The sequence below is a fragment of the Amphiprion ocellaris genome, chromosome 3, assembly GCF_022539595.1.
Source record: "Amphiprion ocellaris isolate individual 3 ecotype Okinawa chromosome 3, ASM2253959v1, whole genome shotgun sequence".
NCBI lineage: Eukaryota > Metazoa > Chordata > Actinopteri > Pomacentridae > Amphiprion > Amphiprion ocellaris.
In genome coordinates, this window is record NC_072768.1 from 36,622,621 (window position 1) to 36,645,629 (window position 23,009).

The 23,009-nt window shown below is 38.6% G+C and overlaps 1 protein-coding gene across 2 annotated transcripts in view; it reads right to left on the minus strand.

Moving 5' to 3' along the window:
• Positions 1-2,236: 2,236 nt before the first annotated feature.
• Positions 2,237-23,009, minus strand: part of LOC111578069 (aminopeptidase Ey-like) — a 32,463-nt gene continuing 11,690 nt past the window's right edge. The window contains exons 3-23 of one of the 2 annotated variants that reach the window (XM_055009048.1): positions 22,447-22,648; positions 20,357-20,660; positions 18,386-18,528; positions 18,085-18,221; positions 17,240-17,366; positions 15,695-15,849; positions 14,471-14,584; positions 14,241-14,384; positions 13,091-13,156; positions 12,621-12,686; positions 11,982-12,154; positions 11,702-11,778; positions 10,841-10,974; positions 10,699-10,754; positions 8,900-9,047; positions 8,702-8,793; positions 6,613-6,720; positions 5,315-5,482; positions 5,074-5,214; positions 4,135-4,216; positions 2,237-3,311 (exon numbers count right to left, since the gene is read on the minus strand). In XM_055009048.1, the coding sequence (XP_054865023.1) occupies positions 3,156-3,311; positions 4,135-4,216; positions 5,074-5,214; positions 5,315-5,482; positions 6,613-6,720; positions 8,702-8,793; positions 8,900-9,047; positions 10,699-10,754; positions 10,841-10,974; positions 11,702-11,778; positions 11,982-12,154; positions 12,621-12,686; positions 13,091-13,156; positions 14,241-14,384; positions 14,471-14,584; positions 15,695-15,849; positions 17,240-17,366; positions 18,085-18,221; positions 18,386-18,528; positions 20,357-20,660; positions 22,447-22,648 (2,793 nt within the window). In that variant the 3' untranslated portion in view covers positions 2,237-3,155. Of the gene's footprint in view, positions 3,312-4,134; positions 4,217-5,073; positions 5,215-5,314; positions 5,483-6,612; positions 6,721-8,701; positions 8,794-8,899; positions 9,048-10,698; positions 10,755-10,840; positions 10,975-11,701; positions 11,779-11,981; positions 12,155-12,620; positions 12,687-13,090; positions 13,157-14,240; positions 14,385-14,470; positions 14,585-15,694; positions 15,850-17,239; positions 17,367-18,084; positions 18,222-18,385; positions 18,529-20,356; positions 20,661-22,446; positions 22,792-23,009 lie in introns of those variants that run through there. The other variant, XM_055009047.1, reaches the window with a different exon arrangement.

The window sequence follows — 23,009 nt, forward strand, 5'->3', positions numbered from 1 at the left end:
CATCAAAAAATTATTTATCATTTTTTAATCTGTAATATACAGATTTGTTTCCATATACCAAAAAATATCTGTAAAATAAAATGTGTGTAATTTTAAAGTCCTCCATTAAAAATTAGCAAATTATTGCATTAAAAATACTGATTTTTTTAAAGTGATATTATTTACAGTTTTGGACTGCCTTTTTAAGGATTAATGTGTAAATCAACACATATTTTTTTCTGTAATTTACCTGGTTATATTTACTAATTTAAAAAAGGGGAAAATATGTATGTAATATGTAATATCGAACGAAGTGGGATAATTAATATAATTAAACTAACCAGTCTTTTAAACTTATTTTTTCATGATTTAATGGAAATACTGCACTCAAAATTACCCCCAAACCTTAAAAAGTACAAGTTTGTTAGCTTAATTAGAAAACTAATGCCATTTAAGGTATAATTTTCAGGGATTAAGGTCATTTTCATTTGGTGTTTTTTTCTTGCTGTTATTGTTTTATATCATTAAAGAAACAACCTAAACTGAGGAAAAAATCTATTTAAATTACTATCATTATTTGTCTATCAGTAACTTGCCTTTTATAATGTCATTGGCATAGTATAGTTTAGTTTATTATTATTATTGATGTTTTGTTCTTTTTTTCCCACTTTAAAGGGATTAACTGTCAAATAGTTGTAGTGGAGTGACAAGAGTACAAAATAACATTAAAAAAAACACTTAAAATGTGTACCTAGTTACTTCAGTAAATATTATATGCTAAGACTGAGCACATTAACTTTTAAAGACAACTTTTTACAGTTTCTAACAGTTAAACAGCAGAAGCGGGATTTTAAACACGAACTTAACGTTGCTAGTTCATCGCTATGTAGCTAGTTAGCCTACATGCTAGCTAGGTGCTAACGCTACTGCGGTGTTACTCATGACGCTGCTCTTGACACGGCTTTTAAATGCACACACAGTCATGTTCCACTTTTTAGACGTGTCCTCAACATCATTGCAGTAGATATTAATTATATTCATTAAGCTGATAAAGCAAACCGACCTGTTTCAGAGGAGAAATGATGAGAGAACAGCGCTTGTGGTTGTCCGACTCGCGACAAAATGGCGTAAAACTAGCGGTGACTGTAGCAGGAAAACATATAATCCCGCAAAAAGTAGTTTAATGGAAACTATCACACATCAGAAATCCGGGCCGAAAAGAATGTGTAGCTTTTAAAAATCTATAAAAAAAAAACAAACAAACAAAAAAAACAACTATTTTGTGCCTCCATGTATATAAACAGTATGTAAACTTTTAGAAGAAGCAGGAAGTAGTTCTGACGTTCCCAGGAATTTGCGAGATTAACTTTATGTTAGTATTTTAGTCGTGATTTTTTAGCCTTTATTTGTTCATATTCCAAAAAAACTACCAACGCCGAATTCTCTTTTAGCAGTTTGTGTTTGCTATATATCATTAAATGTGCTGACAACTGTCTATAAACTATTATTATAATGAAGTAAACTTAAAAATGGGATGTTTCTCAGTAAAGTTCAGGAGCTACACAGAGCGTCTTTTTCCACTATTTTTAAGCCTATTTCTGTTCACATTTTGTAAAAGTAACAAAGCCGAATTCCTTTTCGGCTGTTCTTAGTTACTGTAAATTATTATATGGGCCAACAACTGCCTGTAGATTGCTATAATAGTGAAGAAAACGTTAAATCGTTGCAATTCTCAGGCAAGTTCTGTGCCTTCTTTTTCTATGGTTTATGGACAGGTTTAGGAATTTGGCAAATAATGTGGATAAAAACTGCAGGTGGCATCATACATAAAAATATGAGTTATGAGTTCAATTACTGATACTAAATTTACCTTGGTTACCTCTACTGCTGCTGCAACTACTGATAAACATCCAAACTACAAATAACACACCTGGACACACCTGTCCTGTTCACCTGATCAGTGACGTGGTTCCGCCCAAATGTTTCATGATTTATGATGTCTTTGTATGATTTCAGCTCTTTGTATGATTTCATCTTTGTAGTTAAATGTCCTTCTGTGGCAGTAATTTATACATTTCTATTGCAGCATATGTTTTAATAAATAAAGCAAGTAACAGAATGTGGAATAAAGGTTCTGGATGTTCGAAACCCCTAAATTTAGGCAGAATTATCATCCATACAGAACAACATCCTGGGTTAAGTAACTATAACATATCAGTAATATTGCACATTCAGAAAAGCAGACCACAACAGTAAATTCTTAAGAAATAGTTTTATTTACTTTATCAGAATGGAATGAAATGGTTGCATTGAAATATCTAAAAATATCCAGTCAGCATAGACATACAGTTTCATAGTTATATAGACTTCACTTTTTACATTTTTGCACAGCAGTATCTCATAGGCAAAGAATACTTACAAAATTAAGTGTTTTAATTTTAAAAGTGCACAGATATTCCTTTTCTTTTGTCCATTGAAAGGTGGAAATAAAATTAAAAAAAAAACAAAAAAACGCTGGTTTCAGAGCAAAAAGTCGTCATAGCCAGAGCTAGTGTGAACAACAAATAAAGGAATGTCCTCATTAACAATACAGTTTTATTATAAATTATTTTGCAGCAGGACAACAAATACAGTAAACCTTAATTCTTAAATCTGAGCCCCTAAAGTTGCAAACTCAGGAGCTCAATATTTAATATGGAGAAACCGAAAAAATAGAAGCTGATAGAATTTAGAGGCGAGAGAGGACTTTTTGTTTCCCTTGACATCACTAAATTATCATCCAAATAAAACACAAAAAAGTCCCAATTCATAAGAAACTCCTTTCTTATTACCACGAGATTGTAAAACTACATTAAAAAACGGATTTTTAAAAGTATAAAACAACAAAAACATGTCATCTCTGGCCGTCTGACTTCAAGTGTGAAATTTTAATGCTATTTGTATTTCTGCTTTCAAGGATTCTAAATATATTGTAATTTCCAATTCAATTTAAATAAACTGCAGCACAAGTAAAGCTCAGCAGCTAATTTGGGTCCCAATTTATGCTAAAGGTGAACATATTATCTCATTTTTTAGGAGCACAAATACTCATGTTTCAAATCTAAGTCTAAGGACTTAAACTAATGGAAAAAGAACATTTCATTTTTAAATTACACAAAGAACAAGTAAACTCCTCATTAGGACTTAGATTCAGCTATGAACCAGTTCAGAACATTGTTCTTGTTCTCTGCGATCCATTTTATGTTGGCGACGGTTCTCTCGATGGACTGATCCAGTGCCAGAGTCCCGGAGCCAAAACCGACTTCGGCGTTATCGGCCTTGAACTGTTTCAGCTGAAAAACAAAACATACGATCAGGTGAGTGATCTGAAAATGTACAGGTTGTTTTCTTTTTATTACTATTACAAACATCTGCACTCTACACACAAATATACATAAAACTGCGTGACTTTCCTGTTATTTCTAGTGCTCAGAAACTGTGGTTGTTCTACCTGGATGAGTATTAGTCAGAGCAGATTGATATATTTCATGTTTCTACTTTCTTACTGGTTAGTGGTTATTGCAGGCAGCATGTTGCATGAAGTCGAGATTCTAGACTTTTGGAGCCTCAATCTGCTTTAGAAAGTCCCTTTTCTGGAGATTTTCTGGGTTCACAAACTACAAATTTGTCCTGAAAAACTGTTGGTGTGCAGTCAAAGCAGCTGTGGAACTATAACTGAATCACTGGATGTCATCTTCATGCTCTGGTTCTGCTTTGAAATTATTTAAATCATGAAAACTAACATCTTCATCTGCAGAGTTTTATCATCAAAACCCTCCAAAGACCTGACAATCAGGTGCTGCAGCATCAAGTGACAATGATAAGACAAATTTCTGGATCATTGGGTCTCGATTTAGGCATCTTAACAGTGGGACAACACTGCCACCATCAGGTCAGACTGTGAATTACAACAATGCACAGTCATCGGTGTAGCCAACAGTCAAATATTTGTGGCTTTTTTTAGTTTAAACTAAATTTATGAATGAAGAAAACTTGCTTTAGTTCGTAAGTTCAACTGGTTGTAATGTGCTGGGCCTGGAAATGTGGTCAAACCTTCAGTTTCTACCACTTAGTACAACAAAATAAACCAATGAAAAATGCAAAAAAATATCAAACCTGTTGAAGCTCGAATTCGGTGGAAAAGCGTTCGGTGACTCCGTTGATGAGGTTGGAGAAGGAGAATGATCCACCACCATACCTGAGAGGAAGCAAAGCAAGAGATAATCATCAGTTAACAGCAACTAAAAACTGAAGAATCTTCTATGGTTTTAAAATGAACCACTTCTGACTAATTTAGGCTGCCCTTTTACTGTGAGTGTAATAAAGATGGACATTTTTTATTATAGATTAACTTATTAAGGATAAGATAAGCTTTAATTACTCCCACTGTGGGAAAATATGTAACATCACAACAGCCATATTGCACACCTGACATGGACTAGCCCCCTAAAGACCTGAGATTTCCCTTGGACTAAGTCTCTAAAGACTTTAACTAGCTCACCCTAAAAACTTAAGACCTACCTTAAGCTTTAGACTTGATATGCACTAGCCCTCTGAAGACTGAGACTTGACTCAGATGAACTCTCCCCAAACTTGAGAGTTTACTTGGACTTGAAACTTTTACTAGCCCTCTAAAGACTTCAGAGTTTCTGATATATAGAAAAAAATCCCTTGTAGCCCAGTTGGTGTATGACATCCCATCCTGCCATAAGTCTTTCCTAACTTCTCTACCAACACCCCCTAGCTATGTTAATCTCAAGCTTTGATATAACTGTTTTTAACTGTCAAAATCACAAAATCACTCAAACATCAAACTATGTTCTCATCTGATCAGGTGTACAGGGTTTATGAGGACCAAAGGTCACCTGAGAATTACTCTGAGTACGCCGGGTCAATAAAATCTGTCGCTCATGTTAATTTAAACATAAGACACTTGTGCTGCTCTTGAAGTGCTTATCTGCTTGAGATGTGCTGCGTTACCTAACATGTCATAAATCTGCACCTTTCACACTGCGATAACCTGCGTCATAGACCGAAGATCTTTGTTGTACTCACTGGTTGAAGATGTAAGACCATCGAGCCCTGACAAAGTCCCACGCCAGAGACTGACCAATCACATTATTGGCGATGTAGATGATGGAGGAGGTGGCGTCCTGCTTCCGGATCAGCTCTGGGTTCAGGGTGTATTCCAGATACCTGCACAGGTACGAGCAGATGTGTGCTGGTCAGTAGCTGTAAAGTTAGATGTTAAATAAATAAATAAAATGATAAATAATAAGGTTGTGTGTGGACTGACCTGTTCAGCAGCCAAGCCTGTTTGGTGCAGGCCAGCGCAACGCGTATTTTTTCAGCTTCAGTGGCAATGCTGGCGTTTTGAAATTGATCCCAGGCAAACTCCCACTCAGCAGCGCCCCCTGCTGCGATGGCGTTACAGTACACGGTGGAGCGGAGGTTGGGGTGGATCCTGAAGGGAGAAAACACTTATCAAGACCAGCAGATGACGGAGGGTTTCTTTATGTACAGTTAGGCAAAGCTGTAGACTTCAGATGTGGGGTCAAGTCATGAAAATGAGGACTTGATTGAAGACTTGAGGGCAAAAATCTGAGGAGACTTAATTTGGTGACTTGGACGAGCACTTTAAAGAGTTGAGACCTGAGTTGGACTAGTTCTTGAGACTTAGACTAGTCCTGTTAAGGCTTGAGACTTGGCTTGGTCTTGAGACTTGACTTGGACTACCTCTTAAAAAACTTGCTTGACTTGGACAAGGTCTCTAAAGACTTGAGACTTAACTTGGACCTGATATTTGACATAGAGTAGCCCCCTAAATACAAAGACTTGACTTAGGATTTGACTTGAACTAGCTCTCTAAAGACTTAAGACCTTAATTGGACTTGCCCTCTTAAGACTTGAGACTTGACTTCAACTTGCTTTTTCTAAAAACTTAAGACCTGGCAAAAACTTTAGACTTAACTTGCACTAGCCCTCAAATGATTTGAGACCTGACTTGGACTAGCCCCCTAAAGACCTGACATTTCTCTTGGACAAGGTCTCCAAAGACTTGAGGCCTGACATGGACTTGAGACTTAGATTAGCCTGCTAAAGACGTGAGACTTGACAGGGTTTGATTTGAGCTAGCTAACCCTTAAAACTTAAGACCTGACCTAAACTTTAGACTTCACTTGCACTAGGCCCTCTACAGACTGAGACTTGACTCAGATTAGCTCTCCACCAACTTGAGAGTTTACTTGGACTTGAAACTTTTACTAGCCCTCTAAAGACTCGAGATTTGCCTTGGGCTAGTCCTATCTGAAGACTTGAGATGCAGCTTGGACTTGACCTGCACTAGTCCTCTAAAAACAGGACTAAGACTAGCTCGCTGACAATTTTGGACCTGACTTGGAATTTGGATTTTTATTAGCCCTTTATAGAGTTGACTTGAGATTTGACTTGGACTAGTCATATCTAAAGATTTGAGACTTGCCTTGGACTTGAAACTTGACTTGTACAAGCCCTATAAAGACTACAGTCTTGACTTGGACTTGATCAAAGACTGCAGGGAAGCTAACTAGTGGTCAGGAGAAACTGTCGACTCACTTGTTGACACCGGTGTTCATCCAGTCTCTGAACCAAGTCATGGTCAGCTCGTGGCACTCCTGCAGGTCGGTCCTGCAGGCCAGGCTGATGGCGTTCACCTGGTTATATCTGAAGAAGAAGGAGTGTAAACACAACAAAACAAAGAAAATGCCATCAAAATCGGGCCGATAACAGTGTATGTCAACCGCAAAAGTAGCAACAAAAGAACATCTTAGAATATTTTACTCCTCACAGCAAACCACAAATTTTGAACCCCTGTTTCCATGTTTTGTAATTTCAGGGCAGTTCTACCAACACAGAACCGGTTCTGTTTTTATTCGTGAACCTTCACTTGAACTGTTACCTATGCTTTCACCAAAACAAAACAAAGCAAAAACCAGTAAACGTGGTTCCTGCTTGGAGCCACAAAACAGCAGAACCTGATGTGTGATCGGTGGGCAGAAAAATCCTGTGAATAGAAACACTTTTGCCGCCATCAGTCATGTGTGTACTTGTGTACGTCTGTCAAACATCCATTTTTAGATGTTTGCAATAAGAACCTACAAACTGCAGGTAAACAATGCGTTCCGCCACCTGGTTTATTCTCATTTATGGTTAAGCATTGACTCTGGTAACAACTGGTTCACTTGGTGCCACTATGGTTCTACAGGTCCACAACAGAACTGGTTCTAAAACCAAACTTTTTTTTAACTTATTCTGCCTTTTCAATTAATTCATGATTGTCTTGCATTTCCTCAGAGTGTCTTACGCACTTTGTCAGCTCAAAATACAGCAAAGATGGTTCATTTGACTATATAACTTCTGGTTTTTGTCCTGTTTTAAACTTGCTGTTTGGTGGTGTGGAGCTGACGGTTCCCATCCACCGGGTCCTCAGGTGGCGGATAGAGGAACGGCCCTCAGATATGAGGGTTCGCTGCAAATAACAGTCCCGGACCAAATCCCAGGCTGCCCTTTGGCAAGGCATAGCACCCGCCAGCCACCAGTTGCAGGGTGACGTGTAGATCCATTCAGGAAGCAGGGATGGTGATAGCTTTGGTGGGTGAACATCGATAGACAGCTGTTTCTGTCACTGATGCCTGTTTGTTAAGCGGATGAACTGTAAAGAGCCAACAGTTGGGAAACTCTGCCCCCTTCAGTAGGGAACTGCTCCTGTGATAGTCTTGGCAAGTCGTCACAGTATTTCTGCTCCTAGAAATTCATGTTGTGAGAGTATTCAAGGTGTCAGTGGAATCCATCTTACTCTGTGGTCTGACTCCTGGTCACTATCGAAGGCTCTCTCAAAAAGAATTGATGGGACCTATACCAGAATGCCATGGATGGTACAAAACATCTCCTGGAAATTGCATCTCACCAACAAATCTCTACATGGTCCACATGCACGCTTGTCAACTATCATTAGGCAACGTAGACCAGCCCTGGCTGGACATGTGGTGAGACACAATGAAGCAACTGGTCTACTACTGTTATGGAAACCTGATGCTGTCAAAAGGGTTGGCAGGCCTAGCACAACATTAACGAAGGTTCTAGAAGAAGACACTGGTCTGGAAGGCAAAGAACTTTTGACTGCAATGCTGGACAGAAGGAGCTGGATGAAGAACTTTGTTCATGTCACCGATACCGTCAGATGCAATTGACTGACTGTTTCAGTGCCTGTCACTTTAAACAAAGCTGAGCTGCTGCTGTCTCCGGCCCATTCAGGAAGAAGACTCACTCTGTGTCTATGACTGACACATATAAATGAGTGTGTGAGATATAGGAAAGGCAGAAGTGAACGTCTACAGATCTTAAAAGCTTTTTATTTTACACCTCTAAGTTTATAACCACAGAACACTATAAAAACATATTCAACCATGTTGGATCTCTAATACGAGTCGGTCTTTTGGTGCTTTTCGTTATGCTAACTTGTGTTTCCTACCGTCCCGTAACACAGAGATCATTCATTATGGAGGATCTCCCAATTTTTTTAAATGAGCAAGACAGGAAGCTTCAGGAGTAGCTTAGAAAACACACATGGAAACTGTCTGACCTGCATCAGCACAGTCTAGACTGGTCTAACATGGTCGTACATACAGTATTCATCTTTACTTACTGGTCCATGTGTCCTGTAGGCACATCAGCCCAGTTCACTGTCAGGTCTTTGTAGTAGTTGAACAGAGGAGTCACCTGTTTCCTCAGATAATCCTGTAAAAAGTGAAAAGACAGATTCAGGAATCCACATGAACTCTAAAAATCAGGATCCTAACAACAATTTATTCATGTTTTTATTGGTCTATAAGAAGAAGCTCACCTGCATGGGTCCGTAGACCTCACTGCGGTCGAACATCAGGTAGAAGTAGTCCAGGTTGTTGATGGCCGACGCCCACGGCATGTAGGCTGTCTCGTTGTTCAGGTACGTGGTGGTTTCTAGGGCCTGCACTGTCTGGATGATCTTCGCTCTTTGGGGTACAGGATTGTGAAATTTAATGGGACATCCTTAATGTCCACATCATCAGCATCATTTCTTATTTCTGCAGATTCACCAGATTAAATGTACCACTTTTTTAGATTGTAATGTAACACCTTTGTGATGGGAAACCAAAAATAAACCTAACAAATATGTATTAAGTCTGTTGTTTATTTTTTCAAATACATTTTTTATCACATTTGTTGTAACTCATAGTAATATATCTCATCCATGTGCCTGAGCTGCACCCAAGTATTGATGAATAAACTGGTCTATTGTTTGAAAGTCATAAAGCTGAATTTACTTCAGCCTCATTAATGTGTTTATCGAGTCACTGAGTTATACTAATGCATTCTGAGCATCAAACACATAATTTCCTGCATTCTTGTGAATTTTTTGCATCAATTTACAGTGAAAATGTCTCTAGTAATGTAAAGAAATCAATAAATTCAGGCGACAGGTGATGGTTCAAAATATAATGGAATACATATGGATATAATTATATTTTCCACCACAGACTGAGGGTTTTTATGAGCTCATAATTCATAATTTGCAAGAAATCTACCTTTACCTGTGTGTGAAAATGAAAATGAAGGTTTTCTTGACTGTTTTTGAACAATTTACTGTGTTGCTGAAATACAGACAATAACTAGTAAAATGACAGAAACAAAAATATTGATTTATATGTTAGCTGTGAAAAAAGGTCATTCTTTTGACTGTAAAATTGCACTATTTTTAATGCATTTAAATCAGCAAAAAAAAGTTATTTGCCATCATTTGGAAAAAATTCTGTATATTAAGAAATGAAAAATGGTTTAAAAGTTTTTATACACATTTTAAAGGTTTTGATGAATCACAGATATCTTATAAAGTCACGTAAACGATGATTTTACATGTTGAATGTAAAAAAAGAAAAACTCTAAATAATGTCCACATCAAAAATCTGTATTTTTACAAATGGCAATTTGCTCATTTACAATATCTGACTGTAAAATTATGCTTTATTGCATTTAAACCAACTAAAAATATCATTATTTCACAGATATCTGCAGTTATTTTCACTATTTTTACTTTTTTCATGGCCCAGTTTTTAATGTACACTACAGTTCAAAAGTTTGGGGTCACCCAGATAATTTCATGTTTTCCATGAAAACTCCCACTTTTATTCATGTGCTAACATAACTGCACAAGGGTTTTCTAATCATCAATGAGCCTTTCAACACCATTAGCTAACACAATGTAGCATTAGAACACAGGAGTGATGGTTGCTGGAAATGTTCCTCTGTACCCCTATGGAGATATTCCATTAAAAATCAGCTGTTTCCAGCTAGAATAGTCATTTACCACATTAATAATGTCTAGACTGGATTTATGATTAATTTAATGTTATCTTCATTGGGGAAAAAATGCTTTTCTGTCCAAAATAGGGACGTTTCTAAGCGAACCCAAACTTTTGAACGGTAGTGAATGTTTTCTGACATCCTTGCAGCCAGATTTTGACTGTTTCTTTACTTATTTTTTAGACATTTTGTCCATCTTCAGTGCAGTCTTTTGGTTCTACTTAAGTCATCAGTTTGTCTACATCTCCTCATCATGACCACCACCATCCTCTGTGTGTGTGATGCTAAACATGTAGGACTTACCTGGCCAGGTTGAAGGCGTCGTCCACCAGCTGGGCTCTGTTGATCACTGGAATGACCTTTAATAACAAAAGCAGCAGTTCAGATCAAGAAGCTCGTCAGTAATCAGAGTAACGTCACCGTGTGAACGGCGACTGGATTCTACCTCATGGTTGGTGTTCAGAGCGTTGAGGAGTTTGTCCCAGTTGGCCTGGTCATAGTTGACCCTGTAGTATCCCGCCACGTCAATGTTGGCCAGCACCCAGTCATTCCCCGTTACCTTCATCGCTGGGATTGAAGCTACAGAAAAAAAAAACACAATTATTGTTGTGCTACATGAAAAGATAAGACAGAGCATTCAGTTTATTATTATTTGTCTTTGGGTTTGATTATCTGCAAGTGAACTAACAGATTCGTCATAGATATGTTGGAGTCTAAACCTCATTTACAGGTTTCAGCACCATATTTTCTCCAATGCAAACACATCTGAAGACACATTAATGTAGTGAGGAGAATGTATTCTTGGATATTCTATGTATTGATACAGGCTTTCTACTCTCTGAGGTATCTGATTGTTTTAAATCTTTCAGGGGTCATTTCTCTTCAAGTGAACTCATATTTGGGTTTCAGAGTTCCTGTTCATCTCTAAAGGAAACTCTGATGGAGATTGATACCAAATTAAAAGTTCTTTAATAAGTTGCTAGTTTTTACTTTAAACTCAAATATAAAAAATCATGTTTTTTATCGTGAGCACCAGCATTTTTTACAAAAAATATTCTGTAATTTGCAGCTAAACAGCAGCAAGTTTTCACAAGATTATTTGAAAAAATGAAGTCTCTATTATTAAGTTACCACACATAACTCTGTATGTTTTCAACACTGTATTGAGACTTAGAATTGATACTGATTCATACCCTGAAAAGTTAAAATGCTTTGACACATTCTTGCCATCAAGGAACATACAAATAAATCATTCTGAATCCACTGTACCTCTACTTGTGACCCTTGTTGTGTTTGTATTATTTACCTGATTTCGTCTCCAGCCACGTCAGACCCTGCACAGCTCCGGTCTTCATCCACCGCATTGGAACGATCCACTCATAGCTGCAGCAGAGAAATACAGTTTGTTGTTTATTCTGCTTCTTATGAACTGGAAAATGAGCCTGTATCAGAGGATGTCTTTAAAGTTAAAAGGATTGTAAACAAATAGAAGAGTTATAGGTGACAGTAGAACTGATAGTAGTAATGAGAACAACAGCAAACAGTGGGAGGAAAGGATGATGGATGAGATCATGCAGCATAATTACTTGTAGGGGGATGGAGTGGTGACTACAGATTCTGGATCCAGCAGGAAGTGCTTCTGGGAAACGTCTCCAGTAGCGGTGTTGATGGTGACCACAGGGAAGCCCATCTGCAGCACCCAGGTGTTCATGATGTTATTGACCGACTGAGGTAGGGCAGTACCGGTGGCATCAACGGCCTGTGGAAGCAGGAAACAAGAAGACACGATGCAACTGGTGCAAAATCAGTCTCAATGGATTAGTTTTGGTTTCAGGAAACACTATCCTAATTTATTCGCGGTTAATTGAACACTTGTTTGCTGGCCTGAGGTCAGAAAGCCTCACATCAGTCTTTGTCATGGTGCCCCTTTAAAAGCTAGGAACTGCCCACCTCCTCTGGTCGCTACAGTGTTAAACAGTAAAAGGCTTCATCTAGTGGAACAACCAGGTACTACAGCTGATCTGCAATAATTTAAGTGTATATTATCTAGGAAAATTGTACATAACTGATTTAGATTTTCAATTTTTACCCAAAAAACTCTCAAAGAAATTCAACTTGTCTTCTAGTGACTGAAAATGAACAATTCATTAAAATATGAGGAGAAGAACAAAGAACTAAGAAGAGCAGTAAATGTTCTTCTGTAGAGACTACAGAGGAGAACGTACCATCTGCAGATGTGTCCAGAGGTCTGTGTAGACGGTGTTTTGAAAAGCAAATGCCTTCAGGTAGGTCTGCAAGATGGACAGAAAACAGTAATATTACTTCAGAGGCAAAACTTTGAATGAAAGTGTGATGCAGCCGGTCGCAATATCCTCCAAATGTGACGTGTTTTAACTTCCAAGTGTTCAAAACTTGGGTCATTTTTCCAGTTCTCAGTTCACTAGTTTGTTCACTTTGTACACTTCAGTATGAAAATAGTGTGATTCTGATGTTTGTGTGGCTTTAAAGAGGAAGAAACTTTTATACCGGCAGTCAACAAATGCTGATTCAACACTAAATTCACTTAAATTCATAGCTAATGGTTAGTTGTTTCATGTAGGGAGCAATGAATAATATATGTTAAGGTTTAATTTGCCGAAAGCCCAATGAAGATCTGCTATTGAAGATTCTTTACTGTAAATATTGGCGTCTTTACCTGGAGTCCCTGTTTAAAGACGTCTTCGGTTAGGAAATCTGACAACATCCTGAGGACAGAAGCTCCCTGCGGACAAGAAAACACATTTTAAGATGTTAATAATCCTTTCTTAACAAAGCTACAAAGAGCTGAAAGAAAAACAACATCAAATAGAAGGAAGTGCTGGGGTTTTCTTAACCCTTTGATGCACAACATGGGTCAGAAGTGACCCAAATCCAATGGAAAATGGGAGTCTTCTGACCCACGCTGCGCATAAAAGCGCATTTATGGTATGTATTTATAAGACACTACCCTAAACTATTGGAACTTAAACATTAATTGTTATCATAAAGATAGGTGTTGTTTTGTGTCTCTTGATGGCCGTGTTGTGTATGTGGTTGTTTTTGATCTTTGTAATTGGTTCGTGTTTCTTTCTGATTTTTGATTTTTGTCTCTGTGTGGTCAGGTTATGTCTTCTTCTGGTCAGTTTGTCTTGCTTTGTGGATGTTTTGTGTTTCTTTCTATTCATTTAGCGTTTCTTTGTGGTTGTTCAGTGTCTCTGTAGTTGTTTTTGTCTCCTTGAGTTGGTTTGTGTCTCTTACTGGTTGTGTATCTCAATGGTCATTTTCTGTCTGTTCGGTGTATTTTTGTGCCTCGTTCTGGTCATTTTTCATCTCTGTAGTTGTTTTGTTTCTCTTTATGGTGATTTTGAGTCGCGTGGTCATTTTGTGTCTCATTATGGTTGTTTGGTGTCTCTTTCTGGTCGTTTTGGGTCTCTGTAGTTTTGTCTTTATGGTAATTTTGGCTCTCTTTGTGGTTATTTCATGTTTCTTGATGGCCATTTGTGACTCTGTAGTTGTTTTTGCCTTTTTAAGCTGGTTTGTGTCTCTTAGTAGTCATTTTCGGTCTCCGAATGGTAATTTTCTGTCTCTGTGTGGTATTTATGTGTCTCATTCTGGTCATTATGTGTCTTTTTGGTCATTCTGAGTCTCTTGGTGATTATTTTATGTGTCGTCGTGATCGTTTTGTGTGTCTTTGTGGTCATTTTGTGTCTCCAGGTGGTCAGTTTGTGTCTCTCTGGTTGTGTCCTCATTTATGAATCTTCACTGAGAGCAAATGGAGCTGTACTAATCTATTTCCTACCTGTGCAGGTCTGACTGTGTGTGGTTACCTTGCTGTATGAGATGGCGTCGAACAGCTCACTGATCTGGGCTGGTTTCTGGATGTCTTCCTCTTTAGAGGACAGAGGGTGAGAAGAGGCCAAGGCATCCACGGCGAACACTCGGTGGACGTCTTTGAGCACGATTAGGTCTTTCTGTTGGGAGACAAAGGAGACACTCAGAACTCCATTGATCTCCTGCATCGATCATGGAAGCGGTGAGGTGGTGGGTAAATCCTTACCACATTCCAAGTGGGCTCAGCTTCGTGTGCTCCCAGGTACTCCACGTAGGACGCGAAACCTTCGTTCAGCCACAAGTCGTTCCACCATCGCAGGGTCACAAGATTACCAAACCACTAAAAGGACAGCACAGGGAAAACATGTAAATACAATGCCGAGAAAAACCAAAATAAACAAGATATAAGCAGCTTTAATAAGAAAAATGTGGACTCAACGCCATAAAAACTAGAATGTTTTCAGAGGTGAGACTTGAAGACATTTAAGTCTCAAGGTGCACCATATTGGATGTTTATTTTTATGCATTAACAGGACTTGGTCTCAAAGGCTATATATGCTAATATATATATGCTAATTTCACAGTGAAGTTTTTTGGGGGTTTTAGGATGTGAGAATCAATTTGAAACATACTTTGACTTGAGACTCAACTTGAATTTGTTTTTTAGGACTTGAGATCTGAACTGAACTACTTTCCAGAGTTGAAATTCCATTTCGACTTGTATTTTTAGAACTTGTGATTCAATTTTAACTTGTTTTTGAGGAATTGAGGCTCATATTGATCATATTTTCCAATTTGAACTTGTTTTCAAGAACATAAAACTGAAACTGAACGACTTTCCAGGACTTGAAGCTGTCTTGTAGAACCAGAAACTCAAACTGAACTTGTTTTCTAGGATGGGAAACTTGACTCATACTTATTTTGAGACTCAATTTGAAGTTGTTTTCCAGCACTTAAGACTTGATTTGAGCTTGCTTTTCCAAAACTTGAGAGTCGACTTTATCTTGTTTTCTAGGACTTAGAACCTATCTGCTAGGACTTCACAACTGATTTGAACTTGTTGTCTAGAACCTGAGATTCAATTTAAACTTAGTTTCAAAAGGTAAGACTCGATTTGAACTTGTTTTCCAGGACTTGAGACTCAATTTATTCTTTCCAAAGAACTGAGATTGAATTTGAACTTGAGATATGACTTTGTTTTGTTTTTTATGACTTAGATTCAATTTGAAATTACTTTTTAGGACTTAAGAATCAGATTGAGCAGGTTTTCTTGTTTGGGAAACGATGTGAACTTGTTTTCTAGAACATCAGACTCTATTTTAATTTGAGTTTCCAGATTTGTTTTAAACTTCTTTTGTAGAATTCAAGTCTCGATTTGAACTTATTTAAGGAGTGTGATTCCCAGCAGGAGTTACAAAAGTTTCCCTCCACTGCTGGCTTCATTCCTCACCATGTGAGCCAGCTCGTGGGCGATGATGGTGGCGATTCTCTCCTTGTTGGAGTTGGACGAGTATTCCTCATCGTACAGCAGCGCCGTTTCCCTGTAGGTGATCAGACCCCAGTTCTCCATGGCTCCAGCATTGAAGTCGGGTAGAGCTATCTGATCTGATATCAGAAAAATGATCTGTCAGTGTTCCTGCAGAGTCTCTTTACCAGTGTTTAACAGCAGTGGAAGAAGTTCTGACAACTAAACTCAGTACCTAAAGCTGCCGGATGAAGGTAGAGTAAAAAGTACAGTAGACATGTAGAGAAATACAAGTTGAAGTTGCATAAAACACTTAAACTCAAGCTGAGGTCCATAAAATCTGGCACTGCATAAAGATAAACGATCATATAACAACAAAGTTATCAAGGTTTATCTGTTAATAATTGATACGGTACATGATCTTCTCATAACAGGTCATAACTTGACAGATAAAAGTCTCCCCGTGACTGTCAGATGATCAATAAAGGATAGGAATAGAATGGAAGATCGGCGAGTTACATGGCTAAAAAAAAGGCCAACGCAGTGGTTTTATTGGAGACTGCAGCCAATGTCTCACTCTATAAAAGCAAATATTGTAGAAGTCGGCCATAAAAACACACATGACGGCAATAAACACGACCGAGGTTAGATCAGAGGATTCCACAATCATCCGTACTCAGTGTTCTGCTGTTTCATGTGAGCAGCAGAAGAAAAGCCTCAGAGAGAAGAATCTGGCTTTTTGAACAAGATCTGTATTCGTGCTGTGTGGTGTTGGTCACAAAAAGAAAATTATGGCATTTTTAATTTTCAAAATAACCACAAAAGATGCCAAACCAACCAAACACCCCCAAAGAGAAACAAAATGACTACAAAGAGACTTAAAGTCTCCGTCATTGTGGTTGTTTTATGTGTGTTTCTGGTGGTTTTGTATCTTGTCATAATTTTTTGTGTCTCTTTATTTTCATTTTACATCTGTGGCTATTTTGAGCCCATTTGTGGTCATTTTTTGTGTATAAATAATCATTTTATGTCCCTGTGCAGTCATTTTGCATCTGTTTGTAGCAATTTTGCATCAGTTTGTGATTATTTTTACATTTTAGGAGTCATTTTGTACCTCCTGGTTGTCATTATGTCTCTTTATGGTAATTTTTTGAGTTTTAGTAGTCATTTTGTGTCCTTTTGCTGTCTGTGTGCCTCTTTGTGGTCATTTTGTGTCTGTTTGTAGTCATTTTGTATCTGTCTGTCGTCTTTTAGTTCAGTTTGTGGCAACTTTTTGTGCATTTGTAGTCATTCAACATCTGTTTGTAGTCATTTAGTCTCGGTGTGATCATTTGTTGTGTTTTCAATGCATTTGCTGTCATTTTGTGTCTCTTTGTGGTCATTTCATGTCTCTTTATAGTGATTTTCTGTCTCGTTGTGGTTGCTTTGAGTTTTTGCTGTCATTTTGAATCTCCTCTGGCTCTCTAGTTTATTAACTGAGCTCTGTGACTGTCCAAACAGAAATACAAACCGTCAGTGTGTCTAACTTACCAGACTTGGGCAGAGGGTAGCTGTAATTGTAATACTCCTCAAAGAATTTCATGATGGGTCCAGTTTTGTTGAGAGCGTAGTCTCCTTGGCCAGCAGCGATAGCAGGTTTCCGGGCGAAGATGCGGACCTATAAACCCACACAAAACACATGATTAAACATTTAAATTCAATATCAACTGTAGCTTTAGGCATTATTTATTTTAGGTTATTCTTGTTCCTCTTTCCAAACATACTCAGAAGTTACAACCACAAGACGGATATTTAGTTTTTACTTAACCACTAGCACTTTCACAGCCTTTCTGTTTTTGTTGTCGTCTGTGCAGCCTTATTTATTCACTGTATCCATGGAAACAATGACAAACGCAGCCTTAAAGGCTTCCTTAAGCAGGGTTTCCTGACTACATAAAACACTGCATAAGTCACGATTGTTTAGACTCGTTAAATATTAGGTATTTACGATACGAAATATGTTACGGATTTGAATGTTAAATTTTTTCTTTTCTTTTTCTTTGAGTCTGCTTTTATAGAGAAAAAATCCACAGCTTGTTCACATTTAATCAGAACAACCATCTGTCCTGAACTTTCTTAAAGCCTGGCGTCTGGATGTGAACCACAGTCACAACACTTTGCACTCCCTCCATCCACCCCAATCTCCTCCTGTTTTCTCTGACACAGTTCATAAATTTTGCACTTCATCGCATTTACAAAATATTGCTGCATTTCCTTTCAACCTGACTTGCTGACAGATGTCTGCATTTGTTATGGGTCAAAGCCGATTTGTTTGAATTGAGACGCACTAAAACAATTGTACTTGTTAAAAACAGTTGAAATCTTTGATTAATTACCAAAAGATCATCGCTGTTGTCCTGGATGAAACCGAATTCGCTGACGATAAATGCCAGCAGGTAGGTGGACATTCTCTCAGTTCTCTCAAATTTTGTCTCCAGCACTGTAACGCCATCGACGGGGATCTGTTTTGTTCCTGTCGATGAGAAAATAAAATTCTTAGAATAACATATACTTTATAGTACAATCTTGGATTTTCCCCCCATGTGTGTTTAAAAATTTTAAGTTCTGGTAGTTCCTCATAGATTCAACTCATTTTATCTGTAACTCAAAATAACCCCGTCAAGTCACCAAACTGACCTATTTCCTTGCCGTTGGACAGGGCTACAGTCCCCAGGTCATGGATCAGAGTGATGTCGAAAGTAGCCTTCATCGCTGGCTCATCAAAGCAGGGGAAAGACTTCCTGGCATCCGTCGGCTGCATCTGAGTGGTCGCAATAACCCTGACAGGAAACAGAGAAATTAAGCTTCAAGAATGACATTTTGAACAAAATCCAAGAACCAAGGTAGTATATGTATGTAGTTTTTCCTGTGCTTTGTGTGTGCTTCCCATCTATGTGCCTTTCTAATATTCAAATAGGGCTGCGCTGTACCAATGACAGGATTGGTTGAGTTACTGAAGAACGTGGTATTTAAGGTAAGATGATAAGATGACGTCGCCGGAAGTCAGAGAGAAGGTCAGATAGGCGGGCCAGCCTCCACGGCATCCCAACCAGCACACACAGCTTAAGCACAGTGCTCTTTGTAGAGACACAGCAAGTAGTGTGGTCAACGTATGGTAGGAGTGAGCTGCCACTTTTGGTTTAATTTGTTTTCTCTTGTTTAAGTAGAAAGGGAGGCAAGACTGTGTTTATTTTAGCCACTTTTATTTTGGTAGGTAAGACCGACTCCTAAGGAGAGTGTGGCTTTTTTTTGCTATGTTGGCTTTTGGCTCACTCCGAATTTAAGTTATACATTACCACTGCTTTGTTTTGTTAACCACATCCTTTGTTTATCACATCACATTTATTGTAATTTTCTCAGAGGAAAAAGTGTTTTGAGTGGCTGCTTGAGATCTGGGAAGGATGGCATTTCATGTTGCATTCGAGTAACCCCTAGGCTGGGCATAACATGAATTGGGGGCTCGTCCGGGATCTTAAATGGTCCCACAGCAAAAAGGCAAAGTAATTTAATTGCTTAGTAACTTGGTTGTTTACGGTGATTGGTTGCAGGTAAGTGATCAGCTGAAAGCATGTCATTTGACATCAAGCATGTCTCATTTTGTGTGGAGAACATATTCCCAGCTGTTTGCTCAAGGTGTAAGGGTTGCAGTATGGTTGTATGCAAAATCTGCGGTTTACATTTTAAGGGGAGGTGTGTTACGGGCACAGGTGACTGTGTGCTGTCTTGTTTCTGGGGTGGAGTTCTTTGAGAGCCTCTCCAGAATCCTGGTTGGGCTCTCAAACCAGCCGCAGCTGGGCCAACACATGACATCTCCCCATACAAATGGCCCAAAGAAATCAAGATGGCACACAATCACCTGGGGCCGTAACAAGAAGCAAAGATCAAATTAATTTTCCCATAATGTTATCAGACTAACCTCAAGAAACGGGTTCAACGTCAGTACTAAGATGAACCTCTGCGACAGTGTACATTAAACAGTTTTTGGAATTGCATTGTTGAGACACATTATATTTCTCACACTGTACATTGCTATTACCTATATGAAGAACTCGTAATTTTTTGTGTTTCTGTAGTTTTGTGTCTGCTTGTAGTGATTTTGTGTATGTTTGGAGTCATTTTGTTTCTTTCTGTTGTCATTTTATGTCATTTCTGGGTCATTTTTTTTGTTTCTGCTGTAGCAATTTTATGTCTCTTTGTGACCTCCTCCTCATGCTCATAAATGCAGTTCTTCATCACAGAGCTGCAACCACTGGCCAATTAATGAGTTTGCAACTATTTGGATATTAAAATTCTAATTCTGATACCAACATTTGATGGTTCCAGCTTCTCAGATGCAAAGATTTAATGTTTTTTTTTTTGTCTTATACCACAGTAAACTGTAAAGGTGAAGTGTCACCTTGGGGTATTTAAACTATTTCCTGGTATTGATTATTAAAAAGAAATAATATGCAAATAATTTAATAAGGAAGACAGCCATGTAATTGCACAGAAGTCTAATTTCTAGGAACTAATTTGGAATATTTCTGATTGCTCTGCAGGTACTGGCGCTATATAAATAAAATTGAATTGAACTTTACAGTTGTTTCATATGACAAATAACACACATACTTCGTTACTCCGTTCTCAATGTACTCGCTCCTGTAGAAGCCTCCAAGATCGTCAGCCAGCTCTCCTTCAAAGATGGTTTCCAAGATGTAGTAGTTGCCCTTCGTCAGGTCACCCTTCAGCTGCACGACCAGGTACTGAGTCTCATTCTGCAGCCACACGGACTCGATGCCGGGGACTGTGTCGCCATTGACTGCGGTGAGCCTCGCCAAGAGGCCATTGCTAACTGGGCTGTAGGTCAGCTTGTGGGAGTGGATGAGAATCAGGTTGGTGGCCTCAGCGCAGTGAAACTCCACAGAGGATTCACCTGGAACGACATTTCGAAAATGCACACTGCAGTTAGAAACCTTGTTGAGTGGATTTGAAGTCTGAGAACCCAGAAGTAGCCATTAAAGAAAGACGCTGGTACTAAATGAGCAGAATAAGAGATTGGATGTTACGAAGTACTATAACCCAATGATTGTATGCTTAACTTTGAGCTGATTATTGTAATAGTAAAAGTTAATTTTTGATAATTCTTTGTAACCAAGTGATTTCTAAATGCGTAATTGATAAAGAAATGTTGTAAAGACGACTTGACTAAGAGGCCTCATCCAGTCTGTCCTGGCAGTCAGCACAGCTGCACAAAAGGAGTTCTTTTTCAAGTTAGACATTGGAGCAAATGAGGATTGGAAATTATAAGTCATCTTACTGAGCTACAGAAGAGTGTGTGCTAATAATAAGAGTGTACAAGCTGGGAGGGAGAGACATGTGATGCATGTGTGTCCATGGGAATGTCCAAAAAGTACATAAATGAAGAGAAACGATGCTTTAGACAGAGTTCTTCGCTGGACCTCGTTGGAGTTGGATCTTATCTGATAACCTCCACGAAGGAGGATTATACTTTGCAAAAAGAGAAGCCGTGTTCAGTCTGCAGTTCTACACAGAAGGAATAATCACAATAAACAATTGACCTGCATTCAAAGAAATTAGTTTGGACTTCTAATTACCCATTTTGTATCATTAAGATCTGATGGTAGTAAAAAGTGGGGTGATTGTGTGCACTACATTCAAATGGTTCTTAATGGTTTTTCTAGTCATGTAGACATTCTAGATTTGTAAACTTATCCCTGAAGTTTATTCCTAACCTCTGAATCACAGTCTAGTAACTTACCAAGAGCTCAGTCCATTCAGAGGAAAGCTGCCGTTAATAGGTGTGGATAATAAGGTAACCTGTCTGTGTAGGCTGCTCAGCCAGGTTAACTCTTAGAGTAAGCAGGACAGGCGTCAGGATGTAGGCAGTTAGAAACTAGGTGAGTTTCCTCGACTCCAGCTGTTCTATAGAACCTATTAGGGTCAATGTCTTTAGGCAAATAGAATCTAACCCTTGAAACAAAGAGCTGGACCAGTGGCCCTGTTCCAGAGTAAACTCAGGGAACTATTAACCTCAACAAAACCCTCTGACTCCCAAACACTCTGATGGGTGAGGAGGTTATCTTTAAGAAAAAAATAAAAAAAATTTGAATCACCAAAATGACACCATTTATCAGCCAAAAAATGTAAAAACAGAAAGAATCATTTTCAACTTCTTTTTTCTACATATTTTATTTTTTAAAAATTGCCTGAGAAGCCATCAAAAACTCAGCGGTGGCTAACAGTCAGGTGAGAAAAATCAGGGAGTTCTCAGGTGAACTGCAGGCAGTGTTTCCTCAGACAGGAGACAAGTATGGAAACAAATTAAAAATGTAAACAGCTAAAATAAGATAGGACTTTATTAACCCTGAGGGGAATTCTCATTCCAGATGTATCACAGAAAACAAAGATTACATAACGCGAGATGTAGCGCATAATGGAAAATCAAGAGACTGTAAATGTCAAACAAAAACAAATGAGCTAAAATGAGACTAGAATACAAAATAGCGATTCTGAGGTAGTAAAGTAATCATCAAAGTAAAATTAAAAGCCACCATTTTTTCTTTTTCCCAGTATTAGTAACACCTGTTGGAAAAATGTTGCACATGCTAATTCCAAATGTTTCCCATTTTTTCTAAAATAAGGATTTAAGACCCTGAATGCTTTCAGGCTCCAGAGGATTCACTCATAGAAAATCTTACCAGTAAAGATGTATTTTCCACTTGCATCTGGAGTCAGTCGTGGCCGCAGGGTGACGTTATAGTGCCATGGCACCAGGTTAGAGGGCAGCCGATACTTGTCCCAAAGCTCATTGGACGGTTTAGCTGTTGTCGGGCCGGGAGGTTTAGTCACTGGGGGTGGTTTAGTCGGTTGCAGGTTACTGTCATTGTTTTTCGCCTTTTCCTGCGAGTAAACAACAGACAGAGCTATGATAGTGGCCACGGCGCCCACAGCTGCGACGATGCACACTATCCCAACAGCTTTACTGATAAAGAAACCCTTCGCCATGATGCCCGCCTGCACTGGAGCTCCACACCAAGTCACTGCAGGTGAAGGTGAGAGGGAAGCTTTTATTGGGCTGCATCTCCCCTCCCATCCACTGCAACAGGTGACGCATTAACAGTGAGGTTGTAAACACCCACATCACCTGGTGAACACACAACTACTTGCTCTAATGCAAGAAAGGAGATTCTAGGAAGCCAGAAATTCTAACCTAGTCTTGTTTCTCACTTTAAATCAGTCAGCTGCTGAATTTGAAAAGTAA